The sequence below is a fragment of the Bactrocera oleae genome, chromosome 5, assembly GCF_042242935.1.
Source record: "Bactrocera oleae isolate idBacOlea1 chromosome 5, idBacOlea1, whole genome shotgun sequence".
NCBI classification, from domain to species: domain Eukaryota; kingdom Metazoa; phylum Arthropoda; class Insecta; order Diptera; family Tephritidae; genus Bactrocera; species Bactrocera oleae.
Genome location: NC_091539.1, coordinates 26,508,680 through 26,536,278, shown reverse-complemented (window position 1 = coordinate 26,536,278; position 27,599 = coordinate 26,508,680). Strand labels below are relative to the sequence as shown.

At 38.2% G+C, this 27,599-nt stretch overlaps 1 protein-coding gene across 2 annotated transcripts; it reads right to left on the bottom strand.

Moving 5' to 3' along the window:
- Positions 1-271: 271 nt before the first annotated feature.
- LOC106624131 (sn-1-specific diacylglycerol lipase ABHD11) lies at positions 272-27,599 on the bottom strand. Of its 2 annotated transcripts, none has more exons than XM_036359737.2 (5): positions 27,062-27,599; positions 1,767-1,940; positions 1,459-1,688; positions 501-633; positions 272-435 (listed from the first exon to the last, which is right to left on the bottom strand). In XM_036359737.2, exons 1-5 carry the CDS (start codon positions 27,281-27,283, stop codon positions 430-432), a joined length of 765 nt encoding a protein of 254 aa, XP_036215630.1. In that variant the 5' UTR covers positions 27,284-27,599; the 3' UTR covers positions 272-429. The 2 variants fall into 2 exon arrangements, with proteins under 2 accessions (XP_036215630.1, XP_014099288.1); XM_014243813.3 differs by having other exon boundaries at positions 496-633; positions 27,062-27,598.

Below are 27,599 nucleotides of genomic sequence, written 5' to 3'. Positions count from 1 at the left end.
ACTGCCTCGGTAACGCTTTCACAACTTGTTAAGAAGTTGCCAACATAAAACGAAGTTAATATCACAGTTCGAGCACGAGTCGCTTGTTGTATGTTGGGAACCACCGCAGAATTCCATAAGCATATCACCACCCTTTGTGAAAATTATATTAATTTTCAAATTTCTTTAATAATGACTGTCCCCTAAATATTTTCAGCAAGCTTATAACCACTGAAATTGAGCTAATAAACATTGTTGAGCTCAAAATTATGATAACTAATTTTATAATATATACATGTGAAATAATCTTAGTTTATTTAAAATTATCGTCTCAAAAATTCCACGACTAAATTAACAAATTTTTCCGGCTGATCAAAATGGACTAAATGCCCCGCATCAAGCCAATGTAGTTCTGAGTTAGGAAACATTTGTTGAATATCCGGCCAACTATTAGGACTGTTAAGAAAACATAATGTTTATATCTACTAAAGACTATTATTTGAAAAATTTTTTTACTCAACAAAATTGGATTGATTTCCACAGATGAACATCACTGGTCCCGCAAAAGGTGGTAAATCCTTCACATGCTCCTTAAAGTCGTTGAATAATCTCAAATTCTTATGAAGACTACCAATATTAGGAACCCAATAGAATCTGAAACAGAAATAAGATTTTGATAAACTCAAAAAAATAATAATACGTTTTGTTTTATTACTTTAGATGTCTTAAATGAAATGGTACAATATGAACGGAAGGTTGGGAATTGTGTCTAATATTGGATTGAATCAAACTTTAGAAAAAAAACGGTGTAAGTTCTTTAAATAATTTTTTCCTTTGCCACATCTTTACATTTATCAGTTGGCATAATGCCCAATTATCTGTTGGCGCGGTGAATGAGGCTAGACTAAAGGCCCAATCACATACAACTTTCCTTGCTTAACTGTCACAGTTCATGCTAAAACAACAAAGCGCAGGAAACAAAGGGTATACCACAATGAACGCTTTGTATTTGCCACATACATATACACTAAACCTGCCATATATCCTTTATGTAACAATTAGAAATAAAATATCATTGATAAAATAAAAGCAAGAAAGATAGTTCGCACCAAAACCTACTACTTCGGCAGCATGTCCAATATTAGTTGAGTCAATATTTTTTGATATTATATTCACCACTTACCCGTTTGCCCTACAAACTAAAGATAAGATGTCAAATATATCGACAGCAAATAAAGTTGGTAGTATGAACGGAATGCCAGTTGAAACAAAATTTTGGCTCTAGAAATAATTTCTTCAGCAGTCGTTTCTTGCTAAATTGTTTTAATCTCGATTCGAATTAAACATTATAGAACCCTATGTTGAACAAGCAACACAAACTTCATGAGAAAATAATACAATTTCATATTAAATATTAGAACTATGAAGGATAATGCATTTTCTGACCTTTATAATTTTATAATTTTCTGTTATACATACTCTCCAGTATCTCGTTTTCTCAAATTCATTAATATAAACTCAACAGTAGCTTGGACTCCCACGGCGTGTTTAATTTGATTTTCAGCTATTTTGCGACCTTGTCCCAATGAATATTTCGCAGGAATATCAACATTTTCCATAGCTTTAAATATATCATTCATTTGATAAAAATCTCGCGGCACTGCAATAGGAGATATGTCAATAATAATTGCCCGGTCCACTAATTCCGGCTTGAGAATAAAAAATATAAATAAATTTAAGTGTTTCATAAACGGACGAAATTCTATTAACGAAAATGAAATACTAACATGCTTCAGAGCTAAATGCATCATCGTCCTGCCTCCCATGCTATGTCCCATTGCACATGTTTTCGTAATTCCTCTACGTTTCATTAATTCTGAAATATCTACTGCCATATGGGCAGAACTATGCTCAGATGTGTGAGGACTATCGCCGTGATTTCTCGCATCTACTGTAAATATCTGTAAAACATAAAAAAAAAAAATATCAAGGAAAGTATAACAGGAACAATCATTATAATGTTGAATTTTCACAGTTGGATGGGTTTAATGTAATAAAAAATTATTTCAGGATTGACATAATTTTATTGCAAATTGCATTTGCAAGTAGTCATATGCATGTTTTGTACGAGTATATAATGGTCGATTCTGGATAATAGAAGTTTCCACAGTATTCAGAATGAAGTTGCTCGAGGTTAACCCTGATTTCACGCGGCAAAACGAGCTATTGTTCTACGAAGGATAGTGCTTAAATTGCAGGAATGCGATTCACTAGGAGGGAATCAATACAGGTGTTAACTGCACCTCTATGAATGACATTCACTGCTTGTCTGAAGTTTGTCGCGTTCAAAGATTAGTCGTTATACTGCTGCAGGAATGTTCACTTGATATTATTGTTATTGTAGCAGTTATCCAGACCCTGTTTGGGTGGCAAGACATAAGTTAATTGTCATCAAGATCAAGTCGGGAGGTCCAAGAAACGTGCCTTTTCGGCGGGGTCGGACCATAGGGATAGGGGTGTTAGATGAGTAGAATTCGTAGGACATGCAAACAAGTAGTTAGAATCGTGCGGGGACTCATTCCGTGTAAATTAGGAAATTAGAGAGGATATCCGAGACTCTTCCAGCCGGGACGAAGCGAGCGATGAGCTGCAATCATTACGAAATTAGCATTATCAATTCGTAGATAAGTCGACACTGTTAATCTAAGCTTGATTTCCTGGATCGCAGCTCAAGAATGCACTTATCCCCTTGATCCTACACTGGAGTCCGTCATAATTAAATTGTAAAATTCGGGTTTGTCGCGAGTGTCACGTAGTCTTTGTAGGGTGCAGTGGTGGCAGCCTACTGCAGTACGGGGAAACCAACGACACATTCCACTCACGTGTGGTGCGCAGGTCGGAATGGAGTCGGTTGAAACTTTTTATTGGCCAGTCGACTGGAGTGGCGGCACATATTGCTCGACAACATTAATGTACATTGGATCAATAGTAGTCACTTATGGCAGGTCTCGTGAAAATACTTCTGGAACAATCTTTCAGGATAATATAAGATAACAACCCCGTAGCTAGCAAAAGCATATAGATGATACATATGTACACAATTTATGAAGACAAGGTTTGTACTTTTAGATTGGACTTACATCGTATATATCTACAAGTCAACTTACACCTTGTTTCAAGGCATTCGTTTGTTTAACATAACACTGCAAAAGGGCAATGGCAATGAGTACAATAAAGCATTTTCCATATTCCTGTAATATATTTGTGCGTATTATTTATTACTAGCGTTATTTTAATATTTAAGTTTAGGATGTGATATTTTATAAAAAAATTATATAGTAAGAATATACACATTTTTTATAAACTTAAAGTTTGTTAATCGAGTGAATATATAAATGTATCAATTCACTATTCATAAAATATTCAAAATATGTTGGAATTTGGTGTTATTATACATATAACATTCATCAAAACCCTACATAATATAAGTTACATCATTCACCTACACTGTACATGAAATTATAAATAATATTATATATAATAAAGGTGTTTAAGGTATAAAGGTATTATTACAAATTACTATTTTGATTGACTTTTTTTTAAAAGCGGACTTCGATTATAAGAATTTAGTCGAAACGATTTTTTAAAGTTTCTTTTCCTATTTTCCATATATACATCATGCGCTTTTAACAGTATGGACATGATGCACTCAGCCGGGCAATAAGGCAATGTTTTACATTACATTGCCTTTCAAGCATCAAAACAGAGTATGTACAAGTTAACGCTGTTTACACTCAAAACCTTGAACTATATGTTTCCCACGATACGGAAGCGCACCAACAACAATACTTATAAAATGCTGATGCCATGTCTGCCTCGCGAATCAACGTAACAATAGCCGGTACACCTGTGCCCCCAACGTGATGCAGAAGTTTAATGTTAAGAAGTTAATATTGTAAACTTAGTCTAAGTTTCACTTTGATTCAATAAAGACGGCTTCGGCCTAAAAAATTTTTTTTTTTCAAAAACGTAACTTAAAATATAATAACTTGCGCCCAACTGCCAGTCGCGATCGCCGTAAAAAGTCTAAATGTAGTGCTAATATCGGTACCGCGGCAACGCAACCCACGCTAAGTAGCAGCAACAACGGTGAAACCAACAGCTCCTCAAGTAGCAGCAACCTACAACATCAGTGCAGTCTCCTGTGACAGCAGAACAAACTAACCGCAAAGAGTGCGAAAAAAGAGTGGACCTTAGTAGTGGAAAACAAACAGGATAGTCCACTCCGCCGCGGGATGATCTTACTGTAAGCATAGACAAAGGTATCATAGAAAAACAATAATAGAAGACATATTCAGATAGAAGTAAGTGAAAGAAAATAGGAAAATATCGTGAAAATAAAGTTCATAGAAATTTCTCGAAAAACAAAAAAAAAATAATATGATCACTTAAAATAGTAACTGATTTAAAAAAGTAAAGAAAAACAAAAAAGGATAACTTAAATTAATTGATTTCATTTAAGTTAGAAAGCAACCATTAAAACAAAAATGCAAAATCAAAACATTATTACACCACCCGTTTTAAATCCAAACGTTCCCCCTCCACAAAACCTAAATGTTCTCGCTCCATAAAATCCCAATACAACTACCGAATTAGAAGCTCTTATCAGCAGAATTGTTAAGGAAATTGTGGTTAGGGAGAACATAGCGAATAACCCAAATAGCATACTGACTAACGCAATTGACCAGACTATTGACTTAGAATACCGTGGACGATTAGACGATCTTGACAAAATACCTGACATAATACGAAGCCTGCGAGAATTCTCTGGCAACCCCGGCGAATTTAACTCATGGAGAAAAAGTATAGACCGCGTGCTTAAGATCTACGAAGGCATCAGAGCGTATCTTAAGCGTCATTAGAAATAAAATTGTAGACAACGCCGACGTTGTCCTAGAATCGTATAATACTCCACTTGGCTGGAAAGCTATCTCACACTGCCTAACAATCTATTACGCGGACAAACGCGACATTACCACCCTTGATGTCAATTAGCCTTTTTAGTACAGGGACGGAAAACTATCCCAGAGTTTTACCAAGAAATTTACAATCACCTTTGTCTCATACTCAATAATTTATCGAGTCTTGAAATGGGACCCGAAGCCCTTCACCCTCAACCTATAGGAACAAAGCTTTAGATACATTCATAAAAGGACTCAATGGAAATTTTCCTAGACTCCTAGGAATAAAAGAGCCAATAGACATACCATAAGCCCTTCATCTCTGTTTAAAATTGGAGAATCAAGGATACAAAGCACAATACATATACAGCAACCAAAACTCAACGCTAGATATCCAGAACCGAATGAGAAATTGACATATACAGCGACAGTAGTAGCAGAAATAAAAACAACAACAGATAGGCCAGTTTATTCAAAATACTACCCCTACCCAATGGCAATGAAGGACGAAGTTGAAAAACAAATCAAAGAATTGCTAGATCAAGGCATAATCAGACACTCAAGATCACCTTACAACTCACTAGTCTGGATAGTCCCAAAGAAACTCAATGCATCAAAGGAGAAAAAATACAGAATGGTAATAGACTATCGTAAACTATACAGTGTAACAACACCAGACAAATACCCCATCCCAGAAAAAAATGAAGTCCTCACCCAACTTGGGAAAAACAAATTCTTCACAGTGTTAGACCTTAAAAACGGTTTTCACCAGATACCCATACACGAAAAGGATATTAAACAAGTAAGGAAGGCCTAAGTTCGGATGTAACCGAACATTTTATACTCTCGCAAAGTCAAATGGTATACTCGTTTGAGATTTCTTTGTGGATTGACTGATATTTTCGGTAGAAGGTCAACTATAGGCACTGGGGTCCACATAGTTAGTACTTAGGGGTTTGAACAGTTTTGGTTCGATTTAGACAATTTTTGGCCGCAAGGTGGCATACTTTAATTGCATTATTCACGCAAAGTTTTACCCCGATATAATCATTGTTACCTGATTTGCATAGTGGAAAGTGAAAGAATCAGATGGAATTGAAAATGGTGTTACATGGGAAGTAAGCGTGGTTGTAGTCCGATTTCGCCCATTTTCGCACTATGATATAGAAACATGAAAAGAACGTTATGCACCGAATTTGGTTGAAATCGGTTGAGCAGATCTCAAGATATGGGTTTTCACCTAAAAGTGGGCTGTGCCACGCCCACTGACTAATTTTGAACGCGGTTTCTACAAAGCCAATTTATACCATCTCAGAGATAAAATTAAATGTCTCTGGCGTGTTTAGTGCTTGATTTATCGCGCTTTTAGTAGTTTTTAACAGTACCGTTATATGGGGAGTGGGCGGAGTTGCCACCCGATTTCAACTATTTTCACACCGTCAATAGAAGTGCTGAAAACATTTGCTTCTAGTGAATTTTGTTATTATAGCATTAGCGGTTTAGGAGATATGCACATTAAACCTATTAGAGGCGGGACCACGCCCACTTTTTAAAAAAAGTTTTAACTGCAGATGCCTCTCCCTAATGTGATCCTGTGTACCAAATAACAGTCTTGTATCTTATTGCGGAGCTTAGTTATGGCAAGTTATTTGTTTTGGATTAATGGCGTTTTGTGGGCGTGGCAGTGGTCCGATTACGCCCATCTGCAATACCAACCGTCTCACAGTACCAAGAAACATGTCTACCAAGTTTCATAAAGATATCTCAATTTTTACTCAAGTTAGAGCTTGCACGGACGGACGGACGGACAGACAGTCACCCGGATTTCAACTCGTCTCTTCATCCTGATCATTTATATATATATAACCCTATATCTAACTCGATTAGTTTTAGGTGATACAAACAACCGTTAGGTGAACAAAACTATTATACTCTGTAGCAACAGGTTGCGAGAGTATAAAAAACAGCATTTTCGATTAAAAATGCTAAATACGAATTTACCCGTTTACCATTTGGCTCATGCCACCATTAATGCACCTGCTATATTTCAAAGGACACTTGACGACATACTTAGAGAACACATAGGGACAAAATGTTACGTTTACATAGATGATATAATAATTTTTGGACAAGACGAAGAAACACATCTCCGCAATATAGAAACTATATTTCACACACTACAAACAGCTAATATGAAAGTACAGTTAAATAAATGCGAATTTTTGAAATCAGAAGTTGAGTATTTAGGATTCATCGTTTCCACTCAAGGATTAAAAACTAACCCACTAAAAATAGCTACAATCAGTGAATTCCGATTCCAAAAACGTTAAAAGAACTTAGGTCATTCTTTGGAATGTCTGGCTTTTACAGTCGTTTCATTAAGGATTACGCCAAACTCGCGAAACTCCTAACTCTCCTTTTGAGAGAGGAAGAGGGACGAATACCCAAAAATATGTCAGCCAAAATAGCAGTACACCGAACCAACAAGCAATAGAAGCATTCAACAAAATCAAGAATTCACTTACTTCAAACGAAGTAATGTTAGAATTCCCTAACTTCAACAAAGAATTTCACCTAACAACCGACGCCAATACATATGCAATAGGTGCATAACCAATAACTTTTATATCACGAACACTGACGAAAACAGAAGAACACTACGCGATGAATAAAAAAGAAATGCTAGCAATAATAGGTCATTAAAATCATTACGGAATTACTTATACGGCTCAACCGCGGTCAAAATATTTACAGATCACCAGCCAATAACATATGCCCTCAGTAACAAAAACACCAATAGTAAATTAAAAAGATGGAAAGCCATTTTGGAAGAGTATAACTATGAGATAAAGTACAAACCTGGAAACACCAACGTAGTAGCAGACGCATTATTACGAATCCCACCCGATCCGCAAATAAACTCATTGACAGCTACACAACATAGTAACGAGAGTTCAGGACAAACATTAATAAACTACGCATATACACCAATAAATGCTTTCAAAAGTCAACTTCTTATCTTAACAGGAGATATCTCTTCACACCAATTTCAAATCGTTTTCCCAACATATCATACACACACTATAATAGAACCCGAATTTACTGAAGAAATAAAAACGGAAGACAACATCTTACGAAAAATCCAAAATATCTACTCACAAAATTTTAGCAGATATACAGTAAAATACACACGAAAAATAGTAAAAGATCTAACAAATGAATCAGAACAAGAAACCGAAATTATAAAGGAACATAACAGAGCACAGGAATGCGATAGAGTCCAAAATTCAACTACTTGAAAAATACTATTTCCCTCAGATGAACTCGAAAATTAAGAATATAACAAAATAAAACTTGTCAAGAAAATAAATATCAGAGACACCTGGCAAAACCAATATTGGAACCTTGCTCAATCTTAGAATATCCAGGTCAAATCGTTCACATTGATCTGTATTACACTAATAAAAAAGTTATACTTACAGCAATAGATAAATTTTCTAAATATCCTCGGGCAAAGATAGTGAAATCCAGAGCTTCAGAAGATAAAAAATTACTCCTGCAGGAACTCCTCACAATGTTTGGCATACCCGTAAACATAGTAAACATTCATGCTAGAAAACCAATATGGAATTCAGATATATAAAACACCCCCCTACACTATTACCGTAAATGGACAAATAAAACGATTTCACAGTACATTAACAGAAATAATCCGCTGTATAAAAAGCGAAAAACCCCATAATTCATTTGAAGATTTACTTTTCGGAGCCATTCACAAATATAACAATTCGATTCATTCAACCATCAATAAAAAACCCGTAGAAGCCTTTTTCGGACGAAGAGTTGCCACTAACCCAGCACAATTAGAAAAAGACAGACTAGACAATATTAAGAAAATCCGTGACAAACAGGAACAAGACTTAGATTATCATAATAAGAACAGGACAGAATTTACAATACTGACGATACCGTTTATGTAAAGATCAATAAAAGACTAGGCAACAAACTTACACCTAAGTATAAAAAAGAATTAGTACAGGAAGATAAAGGATGTACAATAGTAACAAAATCAGATCGATTTGTGCAAAAAATCCACATTAAAAATTAAAGAATATCTACACTACCATTACAGGATAGCATATTTAATTGCCTTGTGCAATGCTGAAACACAAATACTAGACTATACAAACAGCAAAAGTGTGACCATAGCAACAGGAAAGGCAAAACTCCAAACAGGAACTTTTAAACTGATACATTCAATAAACCTAGATCAGTACGACGAAATAATAGAACAACTAGAGACCTCGATAACCCACGATATAACTAAAAATAATTCCCTTTACACATTCCTATCCCACGAAATAGAAACTGTAAAATCCTTATTATCCCAATTGAAACCAAACATACTTAAAAGAGCGAGAGAAACATTAGGAACTATATGGAGGTGGATAACTGGTTCACCAGACAACGAGGATTTCCAGATAATTAGTGATAAGATTAACAATGTATTAGAAAATAACAATCATCAAGTTGTAATAAATAAGTCAATTATCGAAAAAAATAAATAAGTTAACTAGTGTAACAAATATGATATTGAATAATGTAAAATCAAGCAATGAATTAAAAGACGAATTAGCAAAAATTATAGAAAGGAAAATAAGAACATTAAAAGAAGAATTAGTAAATATTGATTATTCTATACAATGGGCTAAGGACGGAATAATAAATTAATTTATAACAATTGTAATAAAACCAGTTAAAGAAAATAAAAAAATAACAAAAACTCCATATGAAAAATTAATGATATGTCAAGATACAACTTATGTTAAGAATAATTGTAAAAATTTTAATAATATAATAGTTTGTAAGCAAAAGGAATTAGATGATATTTCAAAAACAAACTGTATTCCACGATTGCTTAAAGGGCAACCTTCAAACTGCACAACCATCAACAATCAGCAACCATTACTTATTAATGGTTACAACGGAACAATAAATATAGATGGAAACCCACTAGAGTTAACGGGAACCTTCATCATAAATTATGTCAACTCCACTATCAATATCCATGACAAAAGTTATTCCAATAAAGAGGCATCACTTGCCAACCCATTACCAGCGATCAGACAATAAACAAACTCTTCCACAAAAACCGAAGAAATTCTATCCTTGCAATTGCTACAAGAACTAAACGTAGCTAATATAGAAGAAATAGGCCTGCTGAAAACAAAATATAGGACCAGTCTTTGGACGGGCTCCGCCACAACTATAATAGTCAAAATCCTGATCCTCGCAGCAGCGGCAAAAGGATATTTAAAGAAAAAACTTACAATAAAAATTACGAACAAAACACAGAACCAGGATTCAAACCCCAGGCAAGAAGATACACTAACAATAATCCCAAGCGTCCTATCGGTCAACGATGACGTTACACCTTAAAATTTAAAAAGTATGCGAAGTAAGAATTTTATTAAGATGGCATCGATTTGTTAGATCATAGTTTTACAAATTTTTTCCTAATAGAATATACTAGCATATTGTTAATTGCATATTTTTAGTACATTTTGTTAATTTTAACAAAATTGTATTTAGTTGAAAAATCACATTCTGTGAGTATTATTCGATGAAACGAATGTGGGGATTTTACATCAAGATAAAGATATACGCTCCAAAATTTATTTATGAACCGTCGTTTGTCTAGAACGGACGAATCACTCCACAATCGCTAGGGTGTTTGATGAAATTATTTTAGCCAAATGGACTGCACGTTACTGGTTTGGCACACGCGATGCACCGAGTTAGCGAATATGGGCGAATTTGCTTCAGTAATATTGACGAATTATTTTCGACTAGAAAGAAAATATTTATAAAATCGGGCTAGCGCATTAAAACTTTTAAGAACATGTAAACAAATATCGCGGCTCACCACAGCAGGTGGAAAATTATATTATTGTGTATATTTTGTAGAATTTCAAGCATTTCTTAAAGATCTTAATGACGGCAACGTTTACTAAATATAAAAAGCGAAAAAGCAATAGTTTTAAATTCAATTGAAGTTTAGTTAACCTATATTAGTGCAAACTATACTTTCTTGTCTGAAATAATAACTATATTAAAAAAAAAATTATTGGCAGAACAAGTGCAACTGATAAAGAAAGCTATTACAACTATTCAAGGTATGCAAGGTCAACTTGGTCGTAAAATCAAAGGGAAATTGGACGCCATTCTGCAAAAAAGTAAAGGCTTTAAAGAAATTAAAGGAATATATGGTGTGCTAAGTTCAAGTAGTCAAATGGACGCAAGTGACAACTGTAGCAATTGTACACCAATGTTGACGTAGAAAGAGCGTTTTCATTGTAAACAATACATTTGTATATATATATAAAGCCTTGAAAATGACTTAAAACAAATATGTATAAAACATAAATATTTTCATATTTTTTATTTATTATTGGTTATCGTACATCACACTACAAGCACCATACATCACTCCACAAGCAACACTGACACACCCCAACATACCACAATAATACAATTCACTACGAGATCACCACATACCAATACATACAAACCCACGCCACGCACCAATGGATACCAACATACACCACACAAGATGACACCATCCTTATTTCACCACTCTCTTTTTCTCGATCGCCATCATCGTCAGTCGGAGTTTGATTTTTTTTCGATTTGTACCTGCGCGACGCCTCTTCGATCCGGATAACTACATTGTTTTCCAAACCGATTATTTTTCGTTTAAATTATAATTGTTAAAATATTAAACGTGTGCTGAAAGGTACAAAAGTGAAGAAGGTGAGTGCTTAATTATGGTGCAGAGTGGCAACAGTTTAACATGGTCCAAAAAAAAAAAAAAACAGTGAGCGAAATAAAAAATGAATTTAATAAAACCAAACAAATACAGCGCCAAAACAGTGCAATCATGTATATAATAAATAACAAACAGTGCGGTAATACAAAACTAACAGTGCAGTTACAAAACAAAAAATTTTAAATTCTATATACAAACAAGTAAGGAAATTCGAAGTTCGGGTGTAACCGAACATTTTATAGTCTCGCAACTTGCAAGGATCAAAGGCCGGGAAATTACTTAAGGTGTTGGCAAAATTTTATAATAAAGGAAGTATTGATCCGATTCAACCCATTTTTGACACAAAACATACTATTATCGAATGTTTCATTTATTTATTTTATTATATGAATTTCAATTATATATCTTACACATTGACCGATATTTTCCGTAAAAAGTCAACTATAGGCACTGGGGTCCACATATTCCGTACTTAGGGGTTTGAACAGTTTTGGTTCGATTTAGACAATTTTTGGTTACAAGGTGGCACACTTTATTCATGCAAAATTTTACCCCGATATAATCATTGTTGCTTGATTTGCATACTGGAAAGTGAGAGAATCAAATAGAATTTAAAATGGTGTTATATGGGAAATAGGCGTGGTTGTAATCCGATTTCTCCCATTTTCGCACTATAACATAGAGATATGAGAAGAATGTTATGTACCGAATTTAAATGAAATCGGTTAAGCAGATCCCAAGATATGGTTTTTCACGTAAAAGTGGGAGGTGCCACGCCCACGGTCTAATTATGAAGTCGGTTCCTATAAAGTCATTTCATACCATCCCAAAGATAAAATTTAATGTCTCCGGCGTGTTTGGTGCTTGATTTATCGCGCTTTTAGTAGTTTTTAACAGTACCGTTATATGGGGAGTGGGCGGGGTTCTCACCCGAGTTCACCCATTTTCACATTGCCGATAGAGGTGCTAACAGCATTTGTTCCCAGTAAATTATTTATTATAACTTTAGTGGTTTAGGAGATATGCATATTAAACCTATTTGGGGGCATGACCACGCCCATATAAAAAAAAAAATTAAACTGCAGAAGCCCTCCCTAATGTGATCCTGTGTATCAAATAACAGTCTTGTATCTTATTGTGGAGCATAGTTATGGCAATTTATTTGTTTTTGATAAATGGGTTTTTGTGGGCGTGGCAGTGGTTCTATTACGCCCATCTGTCATACCAACCGTCTTACTGTATCAAGAAACCAGTGTACCAAGTTTCATAAAGATATCTCAATTTTTACTCAAGTTACAGCTTGCACGGACGGACGGACAAACAGTCACCTGGATTTCAACTCGTCTCTTCATTTTGATCATTTATATATACATAACCCTATATCTAACTCGTTTAGTTATTATTAATTATATATACTTTACCTCCCACAACCCCTCTAGGAAATCAGAGTGAGTTGTATCGATCCCAGTTTGGTATAATATTTATATACATATATACAGGTTACCAATAGCCTTCAAATACTAGTTTTACCCTAGTTATAAACAAAACTGTGTCTTTGCACTTAGCAATTATTAAAATCTTAATAAGCATCTCAGACCATCTAAAAAATGTAAGCAATAGTAAATATAAAATCAATTACTGAATAAGCATTTTTGTAGATAGAATTAAGTGTATGAATAGAACTGATTTAATAATAAACGTTGCTTATTTTGTTCTAATATTCAAACGGAATAAGTCGTTCTTTTTCTAATCCGCACGTTAGCGGTTAAATAATTTTTTTTTTTAGATATGCTCTCGACGACGATAAGCTGATCCATCGCTTGGAACATTTTCCGTACTGAGGGAGGCAATCAAAACAACAGCAAACAGAAAAGGCAATATCAGAAATCTTGTATGTTATATAATTTAAAAAACTATTGCAAATGGGGAATAGCCCTAGTATTAGATATAAGAAGTTATTATATTGTGATTATTGTAAGGGCTCCCACGACATTAGGGAATGCTCAAAATTAAAAAAAAAGGGAAGCGAAATAAAAAACAATAATTTAAGACTTGACCAGCTAAATAACTAAAAGAAAAAGAACCACATATCTCAGCTCAATTCTGTGATTCTTATAAAAGGGTCCCTCCAGAATAAAAGAGTATCTCTTCTTAGAACAGATCAGAAAAACAAAGAAAAATTATAAAATTACTATTATATTTTCTTATTGTTGTAGTTGTGGTAAATTTAATCACCTTTTTGATTTTTTGTGAATTGTTAATAAAGAAAATGGCTAACGTTAATGTTTGACAGTCGATTTAATTACCCGACTAGTTGCGGAGAGTAATATTTCCCTTATAAAATCCATACCTGAGTTCTCAGGTAAAAAAAACTCATTTTCGGACAAATGTCCAATTCATATTATAGAGCAAGAACTGAGCGTTCTACGGCAAGGCTCTATGTCCGTCGTCGAGTATTACAATCTCGTCAACAATAAATTACCTTTATTAGCAAATAAAACCATCACGACCCATGGAACCGTGGCAATAACAAAGGAACTCAATAAAAATAATAGGGATTACTCCCTTTGCATATTCATAACAGGACTCAATGCTTCATTAAAGGGCATCATATTTTCCCTTTGTCCGCAGGATTTTCCAGATGCACTGGTTAAGGCTCAAAAGATATAGTCTGACAAGAGCTCGATTTGCGCAAAATTTTGCAAATGAAATAATGTAAGATTTTCACAGAGAAATAATATGCCAAAGCCAGAACCTGTGGACATCGATCCATCCAATTCCCACAACATCCGGTTCTACGTTACCGGAATTGACCCGGATTTTATCCGGCCAAGGGCTGGTATTTCAGCGATCTAACCCTGTTTGGATCGGTAAGTTCTAGATTAAGTTTGTCATCATTGGAGCAACGCCTAGCAGCAGGGTTGCTCCGTATCTTCCTGACCCGTGCTGGCATTCAGTCCAACCCGGGCCCCGAGGAATTTTACTGCTACATTTGCGCTAGAAGGGTCCATCCAAACTTCACCTCGGTTAGGTGCAATACATGTAATGAATGGAGCCATCTTAAGACCTTTTCAGGCTTTAACAGGCCCATGCTGTCAACGCAATACTGCGACATCTGCCTCAACGGCTGTGCAACCTGCACCATGTTCGCGCAGTGCGCCGCCACTCCAGTCGTGTGGCCAAGATGGGACCTCCACGGCTCTAAGGAGCTCACACAGACAGCATGACTCCCAATCTGACCAACCCCCCCAAACTTCATCCAGCTCCAATCCTCGTGCGAGAGCCACCCAGCAACTCCTGGTTCCTCGCACAGTCTGTTCCGTGTGTCAGACCGCAATACGCCGAAATGTCACATCATTCAAGTGGCTAGTGTCAGTCTGCGCACCACACGAGTGGAGTGCTCGTATGTTGCCCCATGCTGTAGGAGTCTGCCCCCATAATCACATACAGTGGCGTCGCCAATCAACACCACAGTGCGACAACCGCCCATGCGGATAGTACAGCTGCAACAACCTCCACCTACACGCGCCCCACTTACCCCTAGGATCACGACCGGACAATTTAACTGCAACGGACTCCAGAGCAAGATCGAGGAGATAGTTGCATTTATGAGCCGGGAGCGCGTAACGATAGCTGCGGTCCAAGAAACCAAGTTAAACAGCCGCTCAGATCTTCTGAGTTGTGCAGGTTTCAATGTTTTACGTAAGGATCGCGAGCGGGATAATGGTGGAGGCCTAGCCTTCATATTGCACAACACCGTGCAATATCGTCTAATCGATGTTGACATCGACCGCAGGGACACCACCCTTGAATGTCAGAGTATAGCTGTCCGGTCAGGCGATGTCGAGCTCGAAATATTTAATATATACATCCCCCCAGTTACATGTTGCCCAACAGGATATCACCCGAATATAGATGCGCTACTTCGTGGTGAAAACCGTTTGGTGCTAGGCGACTTTAACGCGCATCACGACCTTTGGCATTTCTGCCTGTCAAACGATCGTAGGGGGATGGAGCTGGCGGAACAGATTGACAATTCGACATTCTGCACAATGAATGACGAAGCTCCCACCAGAATTATGGGCACCTGTAATAGCTCGCCCGATATTACCATCGCTAGCGGTGGTCTAATAAATAGCATAACCTGGCGACCTATGCTAACTCTCGCATCAGACCATCTGCCCATAATTATCTCGATCGTGAAACAACCGCACTGTTGTTAACTTTAACAAAGCTAGCTGGGTCGGCTTCACAGAATTTACCGAGAGCACCTTCAACGCACTACCCACTCCTTCATACCGGCTGGGCAATTTGGAGATTCGGCAAATGGTAAATCATCATAAGCGGACAAAATGGATAGAGCACCTGAAGTCCTGCAACATCTCCACCGGTGTAGCTAAGCTTTGGACTACTGCCAAGGCCTTGTCAAATCCGAGGAGACATGATGATCGGGTTGAAATTCAATTCGATGGCCATGCCTCCTCGGACCCGAAGAAGTGCGCGAGCTATTTTAGCCGGCAGTTTACACTGCACCCTTCAACTGACAAGGCCAAACAATGTGTTACCCGACGGCTGCGCAATATGCCAAAAGACTGCGCACTACTTACTTTCACCGATGGGGAGGTTCAGAGTGCCATCACAAAGGCCAAATCGTCCAAATCCATTGGCCCTGACGGAATAAACATGCTGATGCTAAAACATCTAGGCTCGACGGGAGTAAACTACCTCACCAGGGTCTTCAACTTGTCGATGGCCACTCTTCAAATACCCGATGTGTGGAAAGAACATCAGCATGGCTTCCGGAAAGTGCACAGCACCACCACAGCACTTAGCGTCCTAAACGCCCAGATAGTTCATGGCCTAAGCCAGAAGCCACCCTGCGAGAGGACGATCCTCGTAGCGTTGGACTTTACGAAAGCCTTCGACACAGTCAACCACACAACGCTACTTGAGGACATCGAACAATCTACGCTCCCTCCAGGGCTGAAGCGATGGACCATGAACTACCTGAGCGGTCGGCAATCATCCGTAATCTTTCGAGGTCAAAACTCCAAACTGAGAAGAATTAAACAGGGGGTTCCGCAGGGTGGTGTCCTCTCCCTTTTACTGTTTTACTTCTACATCTCGAAACTCCCTCAACCACCAGAGGGAATTTCCGTGACCTCGTACGCTGATGACTGCACGATATTGACGTCGGGCAATGGAATCGATGGCATGTATCTATAAATTATAGAAGGAACTAGAATCCTAAGCTACAACAAATTGATGGTTTTAGAAATATTGGATCACCTATGGCTTAAACAACTGCTCAAGCCCATAAGCCCCAAGGAAATAATTATACACAAGTTTAGACCAGTCATGGAGTAAAACAGCCACAAGTGTTAGCTGTTTGCAATACGAAATGCAAAACGGGGAAACAAAAAAAAAAATAGCGAAAAACGTTCAACACGACCTAAATCGAAGCTTCAATAGACCCCAAGCTAGTAGCAACAGAACAGAAGCAGAAGCTTTTACAATACGCAATCGTTCACATTCGAATAAAAAAAAAACACACGTCTTGCGAACTATGTAAAGCAGGATATAAACTTAAATCTTGCGTAAAATTTAAAAAATTATATATTAACGGAAGAAACAATTTTATCAGATCAACACGATTATGTTAAAATTGTTTGTGCCATGCGCATTTGCTCAAAGATTGCGAAAGAAAATTCAATTGTGTCTATTGTCACAAAAGACATCATTCAATGCTTCATACAAGGTGCGTTCCAAAGTAAACAGTAAAAAAGTAAACTCTAGTGGTGCGAAAATGAGCTTCGAACAAAGAGCCAACATTAAATTTTGTTTTAAAATTGGTAAAATTTTTACCGAAACGTTTCAATTGTTGAAACAAGTTTATGGCGATGATTGCCTATCCCGTAGCAGAGTGCACGAGTGGTTTCCACGTTTTCAAAGTGGTCGTGAGAACATAAATGAGAAATGAGCCGAAACCCAAAAAATCGCGCCTGGATAAGTCAAAAGTGAAGACAATGCTGATTTGTTTTTATGATTTCAAGGGTATTGTCCACAAAGAATTTGTTCCACTCGGCCAAAATGTTAATGCGGTATTCTACCTTGGAGTTTTGAAGCGTTTGGTGCGCCGTATTCGACGTGTTCGGCCCGAATATCGCGAAGATGAAAGTTGGCGTTTGTTGCACGATAATGCGCCGTCTCATCGATCGACGCTTGTGGCCAATTATTTGACCAAAAATCACATTTTAACAATCAACTACTCCCCGTATTCACCTGATATGGCACCGTGCGACTTCTACCTTTTCGGAAAAATGCATTTGCCGATGAAAGGAAAGCGTTATGCAGACGTGGAGGCCATTCAAAAGGCTTGCACCGGCATACTGAGGGCCATACCGGGCAACGAGCTAAAACACTACTTCGACATACTTTTGAACACGCAAAAATCTGTATTAAAGCAGAAGGAGACTATTTTGAATAAAATTAATTGATTTTGCCGATAAAACCATTTGTTTTTTTTTTTTTAAAGTCCTGTTTACTTTGGAACGCACCTTGTACAAATAATTTTACCATCTTTTCACTCCCGAACAGCGCAAATATAAAAAGAGCCACGGGATCTAGTTGCAACAGCAAATTGCTAAGAATTCAATTCCCGAAAATTGCCAAGAAGCACCATGCTGCTCAAAAGCTTTAAAATCTCAAACGCTACACAGCAAAGTTCAAAGTAGAGTGTTACTACCCACAGTAGTCGTCTCCATCTAACAACGATAACTGTTTAAATGTAGGGCCGTAATAGACCAAGGATCATAACAATCACAATGTAGTGCACAAAATAGGCTACAACTGGCAACAAAATTAGCCAATTTCGAAATCTTGAGAATGGGCGGAAGACTAGTTCAAAACTCAAAGAAAATCTGCCCTAGTACACTAATTTCCCCCCAAACAGATGAGCAAGCAGATGCTATAGTCTTACCGCAACTAACAAACATACTTCCAAGCTATCATATAAATAACAAATATTGGGAAAAGGGTTTACACCTAAAACTAGCAGATCCCAATTGAAAAATCGCTAAATATATATACAATCCTATGCAGCGATCTTATACCGCAAATAATACTTGAAAATGTTGAAATCTTTTCGAATCGAAAGCAGAATATGATTGGGTCTTAGAAGAATACCTCCATTTAGATCACATGAAGGAAGTCAGTCCTGCCGAAAAAATCATATTAAGTAAATACTAGTTGTTGTTGTTGTAGCGGCAGAATTCTGCCGAGTTGACAGTCCTTGGCCGTATAAAAATCCGGGTCCGTTCCGATTACGTAGACCCCACTGTTGTGGGAACGGTATCATACTAGTCATTTTACCCACCCCATTATGCAGTAGTAAAGTTAAACAAAACAAAAAACAACAAAGGTAAGAGTTGTCTTCAATGCCTTAATATCAACTAGCTCGGGGTACTCCCTAAATTATATTCTATTTACGGGACCCACGCTCCAAATTTGACGTATATTCAAAAACGTACTCAATGGGGATGTGAAAAAGATGCATAGGCAAATAGACATACATAAAGACAACCAAGATATTCAACGAATTATTCTCAGAAAATATCCCACTAGCTCACTACTCGACTTTAAGTTAAAAGCAGTTATCTTTGACGTCAACTGTGCTCCATATCTAGCTATTCGAAAACACAAAGTCAGAACTTCCTCTGGCGACCGAAGTGTTGAAAACACAAGCATGTATAGACGATATTCTATCTGGATGTTACTTACAGTCTTCCACAAGCATACGAATCCTTATCACAGGTAATAAACGTCCTCAAATCAGCAGGAAATGTGATATCTGACCAGTTTTCATACACTACTGAGTCAATATCTGCATTATTCGCCATAAAAAAAGAGACAAATTCTGTCCTCAGTTGCAAAACTTTTCGAACCCGCAGGATGGCTTTCGCCAATTATGATACAAGCGAAAATGCTAATACATGAATTATGGCTAGAATGAACCGACTGGGACGAACAAGTAAAATCACTTCGTTTAGAAAAATGGTCCCAGTTCGCGAGCAATCTAAATGATATCTCACAGATACAAATCCCACGATTAGTATGTACAGGGTGGCGCCCGAAGCACGCTACAAAATCAAACCGTAATAAAATTTTTTTAATGAATGCATTTTTTTTATTGTATAGCAAATTTTATTTTATTTTATAAAATTTTGGACCGTAAATGACCTCCATGCTGTCTCTCATATGCGACACCTAATTAGAAAATTATTCATTGCGGCCTGAAGGGTTGATGTCGGGATTGTTTCAATTATTTATTTAATTGTCTTATTGAATTAGAAAAAAACTCATTCAACATATTTAAACAAAGTGTTGAATAAAATAAATAGGAAATATGGAAACAGGTTTAAGTCATCATGAATTATCCGTTGTAATGACCGTCAGTCCTAAATCCAGGGTACTTTCTCAAAGGAATACCCATTCTGACATACCTAAGCCAGGCGTGAAGTCGTTATCCTTATTAAATCGTTGGGAAAGAATAAAAATTCTCCTTCACGATTTCAGCCGCCGATGGAAAGAAGAATACACAAAGGATCCCCATAGAGATACAGTTGGAGGCCTCCTGAACAAGCGCCAAAACTTTCAGTTTATGTCATCATCCATGATGATTGCCTACTCCCTACCGAATAGCGGCTTGGTCGCATAGAAAAGCTACATTATGGACGCTGATGTACTTACGTGAACGCCTGCCATCCGTTCGGCTATTAATGTGACACGCCCTCGGGATACTCCAGCGCCCCGAGATACAGGTGCAACCGTTCCTCGAAGTGGCACGCGAGCATTACCAACCCCAACAACGGAACCGCAACGCATTCAGTTCCCCATGAGCCACCGCCCACACTGACTACAGCACTGCAGCATCTTCAGGGGAATGAATCCGATGCAACGCCAGCAGGTTGCCCAGGCTCATGGGCACAAATAACAAAAAACAACTCAGGCGACAAAACACCTTACCGTGTCTCGACTATGGAGTCAGCGAAACGGAGCATCGATGCAACGCCGGCAACCAAGGCCGCAATACCGCCGCTCGACGAGACTGAGCAACGTTGTAGCAACGCTGTACTCCTAGGCTAAAATTTCGCGGGGATTCGCCACACACCACTCCATATGCAACACTGACACACTCCAACACACCATAACATTACAATCCACTACCGAGAACACCACACACCAATGCATACAATCTGACAACACCCACCAATGGATACCAACATACACCACACACGATGACACCATCCTTATTTCCCCGCTCTCTCCGCCAATCAACAAAAAGCATCGATGACTTGATCCGGGCCTCTTTTTCTTGGCCGAGATCTGATAAAAATAAAACTTAACCGTTCAACAGCAACTAGAATGCACACTCCATTCAGAGCAAAAAAAGCATACCAGAAAATTGAATTGAAAGGTGGAAATCAAATACGAATATATATAATCATAATAGGTAAACTTCGAATAGAAACTCCTGAATTTCGGGTTAATATATGTATTAGACGGGATGTAAGGTAGGTTGCCTCCCCGCTGTGCATTCAGCGTTACACTAAATGACCTGCGGCCTTGACGGCTTCTGAAAACTTCTTACAGACCCGACCTTGGATGGACTCGGGACTATTATTTCAGGACTGTAGATTTTGGATTTAGTTGAACACTGGGCTGGTGGTCGAGGTATTCTGTCACCTGAGTATGTGGGAGTAACATCCTGTAAAAATAGCTGGCGGGTAATTGCCGAGATTGCCTCAGTCCAGTTTAAACCCTGGCAGGCCTCGGAGTACGTTCCTCTCCCGTCATTCGAGTTAATATGGTAAGTGTAGGTAGAGGGGACTTTCACTTTGCGCTGGTCGGCTCTAAACGCTTGGCCCAATAAGGGCGTGCGTCATCTCGACTTGGCCTCCTAACAGTAATATCCTTGGGACTTGGGACCGTCGCATGGCGGAAAAAATAAAAGCTCGCTCCGGTGGCAGGCAGACTGTTTAGGAATTTAAGCAGTATGCCAGCACACTTGAGTGGGTTAGAAAAGTGCTTAGCGGCGTGGATGTTGGCGAATCAATGGGCTCGAGTGAGACCTAACCTCGGTAAGAAGCCTCACATGAGAGCAGCACCAACTCTTAGCGAAATTGCTATACGGTGTGCGATCGTAGTGGGGAAGAAAGAGCCATCTTCCACAGCCTCCAGTAGCGACAGGAGAGAAGGAACCAAAATCCAAACGGGCATGGAGGTAGACTCGTCCCCTTCGGACGTAGTGAGCGTTGGGGCAGATCGTCGACCGATGACTCTGCCTTCAATCTCGAGCGGCTATTCGATGAGGTCGGTGTCGATTGTCTTGCAAGTGCAGAACTCGCACTTTTGGAGAAATGTCTGGAGGAGGAAGATAATTCAGATTAATATCCAGCACGCGAAGGCGGTATCCGGCAATCTTTTGCTTCGTCTCAGGAGAGACGGAACCGATGTCGTCCTAATCCAGGAACTGTGACTACGCACTAGCGGTATATCTAGCCTAAGGAAGATGAGTCATAAGCTGCTGGCGGTCAACAGTACAGGTAGAATCAGAACTTGTCTGCTGGTCCGAAATGAACTAAATGCTTTTCTTGTTACCTAATATCAGCAACGAGGACGGTGTGACTACTAGGCTGGAGACTCTGGCTCGTCTGGCCTATATGTCGCACGATGACGAGGTGATACAACCTCTAGTGATGCTGAGAAGGATTCTAGCGGAGGCCCGTCGAAGAAAATCGATCAACATTATTGGTTTGCACGCGAACTCAAGGCACACGGTCTGGAAAAGCGTGGACATAAACGCTTGAGGTGAGTCACTTTTTAATTTCATTTGTAGTGAAGACCTCTATATTAAGAACAGTGGAAACTTCGAGTGCGTTCGAGCTACGTAATAATTGCAGCAGTACAGCTACTGTGTTGCATATTTGCTGATACTCTGCTGATGTGCAGACAAAAATTTAGTGTTGGCGATTATTTGCATAAATTGCGAACAAAAAATGACAGCAGAGCGTGATGCTGTTGCAAGTCTTACCAAAAATTCACGCAGAACGTGATACTTTGACAAATTTGCAACACTGCTGTCGTGATTACCATCTCGAACGCACCCTTCCCCACTTTTGTAACTGCAGGCAGAAAAAAAGTCCCTGACCTCACTTTGACAGCAAGGGGAATAGATCCCTTAATCTCTGAATGGAGGTCATTCCTTCTGTGATCATTGGTATATTAGTTTTAACCTGGACAGAGCAGGTCTTATCAGAGAACCATTTAGAAACAGGGACTGGGACGTCGAGCTCTTCAGTTCTGTATGTAGTTCTGCCATTGAAAGCTCTTATCATCTTAAAACACAGCAAGGAAAAGCGAAACCCTCTTGGTGGACACCAGAGCTTTCTGCCATTGAAAGCTCTTATCATCTTAAAACACAGCAAGGAAAAGCGAAACCCTCTTGGTGGACACCAGAGCTAGCGGAAATTAGATCTTCAAGAAAAAGACTGTTTAATAAGGGCCGTAAAAGCGGACTTAGTGCAGATTGGGCACTGTATAAAGCGGATCTTGCTATTTATAAGAATGTGATTAGGAAGGCCAAACGGTCTTCTTGGAGAGGCTTCTGTAAAAAAGTAGAAGGCTGTCATGAAACCTCTAGGTTTAGGCGCATTTTCCAAAAAATGCTACACCATTAGAGTATCTTAGAGAGGAATTTGGAAATGGGGATGTAAGTAGCGTGGAGTCGCTAAGGCTCCTCCTGGATGCTCACTTTCCGCTAAACCCATCTACAGAAGAAGTACACCTTGGAGAGCTTTAAGGCTGTACAGCCTTCTCAGGCCTTCTGGACAAGCGTCGTCTCACGTGGGATATTAAATCTCTTAAACCGTTTAAGTCTCCTGGATCCAACGGCATTATACCTACACAGCTTCAGCGTACAATAAAGGAATCATGCAGTTGGTTGGCCCACATCTACGCGATCTGCGTCAGATTAGGTCCCATACCGGTGGTGTGGAGACATGTTAGAGTGCGGTCGTCCCGAACGCCGGTAAAAGCTGTCATGTCACTGCCAAGGAGTTTAGACCCATCAGTTCCAACGTTTCTTTTGAAAACTCTGGAGAGACTTATTGACCTGTACATTATGGGTCGAACCAGAACGGTTCTGACGGAGTGGGGAAGTGCACAGACACACAAGTAAATAGGTGGCTGGGTATATGAGAGACCCCGGGCAGGAAGACACTGAAATTCTCCATGGCCTTGATTGCATTCCTTCCGACCTAGATTACTGCACCGCAGAACCTTCTCCTGACGGTTCCTTATCGGCCCACACACGTGAGAGGGATTTATGGGCGGGGCGAAGCCGTTGGAGGACTCTTCTGTTGGGAGCTCTCCATCAACTCTAGTTTCAGACTATCAGACCACATACTCCTGGATTGCCTCGCAATAGCAAGGAGTCAGGCATTCGGGAAATTAAATCTGTGTTGTACACAATAGACTACAGTTCGCAGTGCAGTCCTCAAATTTTAATCTAATGTAATAGCATATTCCAAGCGAAGGTGGCTGCCATCAATGCAGCAGTAGATGTACTGCTCCGGAGAGCAGCCTCCTTCAGAGGAGTGTGCATTCACTCCGACAGCCGAGCGGCTATACTAGCTTTGAGCTCGCTGACTGTGCTCTCAAAACTAGTCAAGGAGCCCATGACCTCATTAGCAATAGCTCCCAGCTTCTTCCATATTAAACTAGTATGGGTGGCCGGACATAGCGGAATTTTCCCAGCTTTTGCAAGGCTGAGATTGAAATATTTCGGTAGACGCACCTTCGGCAAACCAAGCGAAAATGCCTTAAAAAGTTTGTGATGAGCTCAAAACGATCTGTCGATCCTTGAGGATTTGGTTACCTACCTCTCTTTGGGTAACACAAAGGACGAATTTCGGCCCAAATGAGATTAAGCGAGTTTGAATCAACCTCAAGTGGAAGATCGCCTGAGTTATTTTATGTATAGGTTTGCTATCGTTAACTAATACCTATATAAAAAAAAATCCAATAATTTAAAGCTAATAAAATCTATTTCACTATGTTTAACACATTAAACATATCTTTTTTGGATTTAATTTTTTTTTCAAAATAATATATTTGTAATTAGAGTACGTACATGAACATAGGTACATCAATTTTTACTTTAACGGTATATTATATATTAATACTTGAACCTGTATATTAAGTTTGCCACAAAGTTTGTAACACCCAAAAGGGAACGGCGGAAGCATTATAATGAATTTTACACCTACATTTTAAAATTTTATATCCACTATCACTTTACTAATCCGTTTCTGGTTATTTGTATATTTTGCAACCCCTTTGTTATTGTGTGAATTAAAGAATTGAACAATAAGTTAAATATTGAATTAAACCTTATTTTGCACTATATAATTTATATATGTACAAACAAATTAGTGAACTGTTAGGAGTTATAAAAGTGAAAAATATTAGGGTAAAATTCATTTTAAATCTAAAAGATACTTAATTAAACTTAAACTTTCAACTTTAAACATAAATATATTGAAAATTATAAGTTTCCCGCGGCTATATACGCATAATCTTGATTGGGAGCATCTCCTCTATCCGCCCATACCCAATCCTGGGACGGCATTCTAAAGTTTTATCTCAATCCCATCCGAAAGGAGTTTGCCACAAAATTTTTCAAAAAATGACTGTTATTTGCCAGTCAAAATCAAATTTAACAAGTAAGGAAGGGCTAAGTTCGGATGTAACCGAACATTTTATACTCTCGCAAAGTCAAATGGTATACTCGTTTGAGATTTCTTTGTGGATTGACTGATACTATAGGCGCTGGGGTCCACATATTTAGTTCTTAGGGGCTTGAACAGTTTCGGTTCGATTTAGACAATTTTTGGTCACAAGGTGGCATACTTTAAACGCATTATTCACGCAATGTTTTACCCCGATATAATCATTGTTGCTTGATTTGCATACTGGAAAGTGAAAGAATCAAATATATCAATAATCCGATTTCGCCCATTTAGAGATATGAGAAGAATGTTATGTTCCGAATTTGTTTGAAATTGGTTAGGCAGATCTCAAGATGTGGGTTTTCACCTAAAAGTGGGCTGTGCCACGCTCACTGTGTAATTTTGAACGCGCTTCCTATAAAGTCATCTCATACCATCCCAGAGATAAAATGTAATGTCTCTGGCGTGTTTAGTGTTTGATTAATCGCGCTTTTAGTAGTTTTAAACAGTACCGTTATATGGGGAGTGGGCGGGGTTCTCACCCGATTTCACCCATTTTCACACTGCCGATATAGGTGCTAACAGCATTTGTTGCCTGTTAATTATTTATTATAACTTTAGTGGTTTAGGAGATATGCACATTAAACCTATTTGGGGGCATGACCACGCCCATATAAAAAAAAATTTTTAACTGTAGAAGCCCCGCCCTAATGTGATCCTGTGTATCAAATAACAGTCTCGTATCTTATTGTGGAGCATAGTTATTGCAATTTATTTGTTTTTGATTAATGGGTTTTTGTGAGCGTGGTAGTGGTCCTATTACGCCCATCTGTCATACCAACCGTCTTACGGTATAAAGAAACCAGTGTACCAAGTTTCATAAAGATAATTTTTACTCAAGTTACAGCTTGCACGGACGGACGGACGGACAGACAGTCACCCGGATTTCAACTAGTCTCTTCATCCTGATCATTTATATATATATAACAATATATCTAACTCGATTAGTTTTAGGTGATACAAACAACCGTTAGGTGAACAAAACTATAATATTATACTCTGTAGCAACAGGTTGTGAGAGTATAAAAATATATAAGTACATATAAATTTCGTGGCCTTGTTGTTGTTGTTGTAACGGTTACCTAATAATAATTTCGTGGCCTTCTTCGTTGGGGGACCTAAACTATATTTACAATTATACATACATATAAAGTCAATTTATGTACATGTAAAGGTGCGTTAAACATAAGGAAACAGCATATATCAGTTTAGTAGGTGTAGTGACTACAGTAGCAAAAGGCTAAAAATTATTACTTAGCAGAACTTTCTCTGCCATCCTTAAGATCTACCTTCTATCTTATCTTAATCTCGAAGTTGGGGGGTTACTATTGTGGATATTATCCTATGATTACGACATCAATTTTGCTATTTATAAGAACAAAAGTACAAATGTTTGGTTTAGAAATAATACTCAATGGTGTCACTCCTAATCACAATCTTACCATTTTATCCACATTCTTCTCCAATATTCGAGCAACACTTTTCCAGTTACGCTGGGAACCAAAGAGCCCATGCATTATTATTAGAGGCAAATGTGTAGAATTATTTTCCCCATAAAGTGTATACGCCATTTGTATTGGAGTTATGGTGGAAAAGGAACGCAGCATAGGAGGAGCAAATAAAATTTTTTTTGTGCACCGCTTTAATAACATTCCAGTAGACATTTGATTAGATGAGCACCTCTAACAATATGATAAGGACAGAAACTGCAGTCAAAAACTTCAAATTTACACAAGGTTTTCGCAAAGTGGATTATTGTAAATTTTTGCAATCGATACTTTCCAATAGAGAAAATAGAAATATTATATTCCTCGCAGTCACACTGCAGTTACACAATCAAGAACTTATTTTCAAGTTGATCACACATACTATATGTAAAATTGATTTAAATTGACAGCCGAGACCATGGTATAAATCTACAAGTACACAGTCCTTACATTTTCACTAATCCATACACCAATGGACTTCTCGGTAAGGGCT

Excerpts from the sequence above, each read along its gene's own strand:
- LOC106624131 (XM_014243813.3), bottom strand. The coding sequence starts at position 27,283 with ATGTCTACTGGAATGTTATTAAAGCGGTGCACAAAAAAAATTTTATTT. Across the intron at positions 634-1,458 it reads AGAAAACGAGATACTGGAGA|ATTCTATTGGGTTCCTAATA; the intron begins GTATGTATAACA and ends TTTCTGTTTCAG. Across the intron at positions 436-495 it reads AATCAATCCAATTTTGTTGA|TCCTAATAGTTGGCCGGATA; the intron begins GTAAAAAAATTT and ends TTTTCTTAACAG.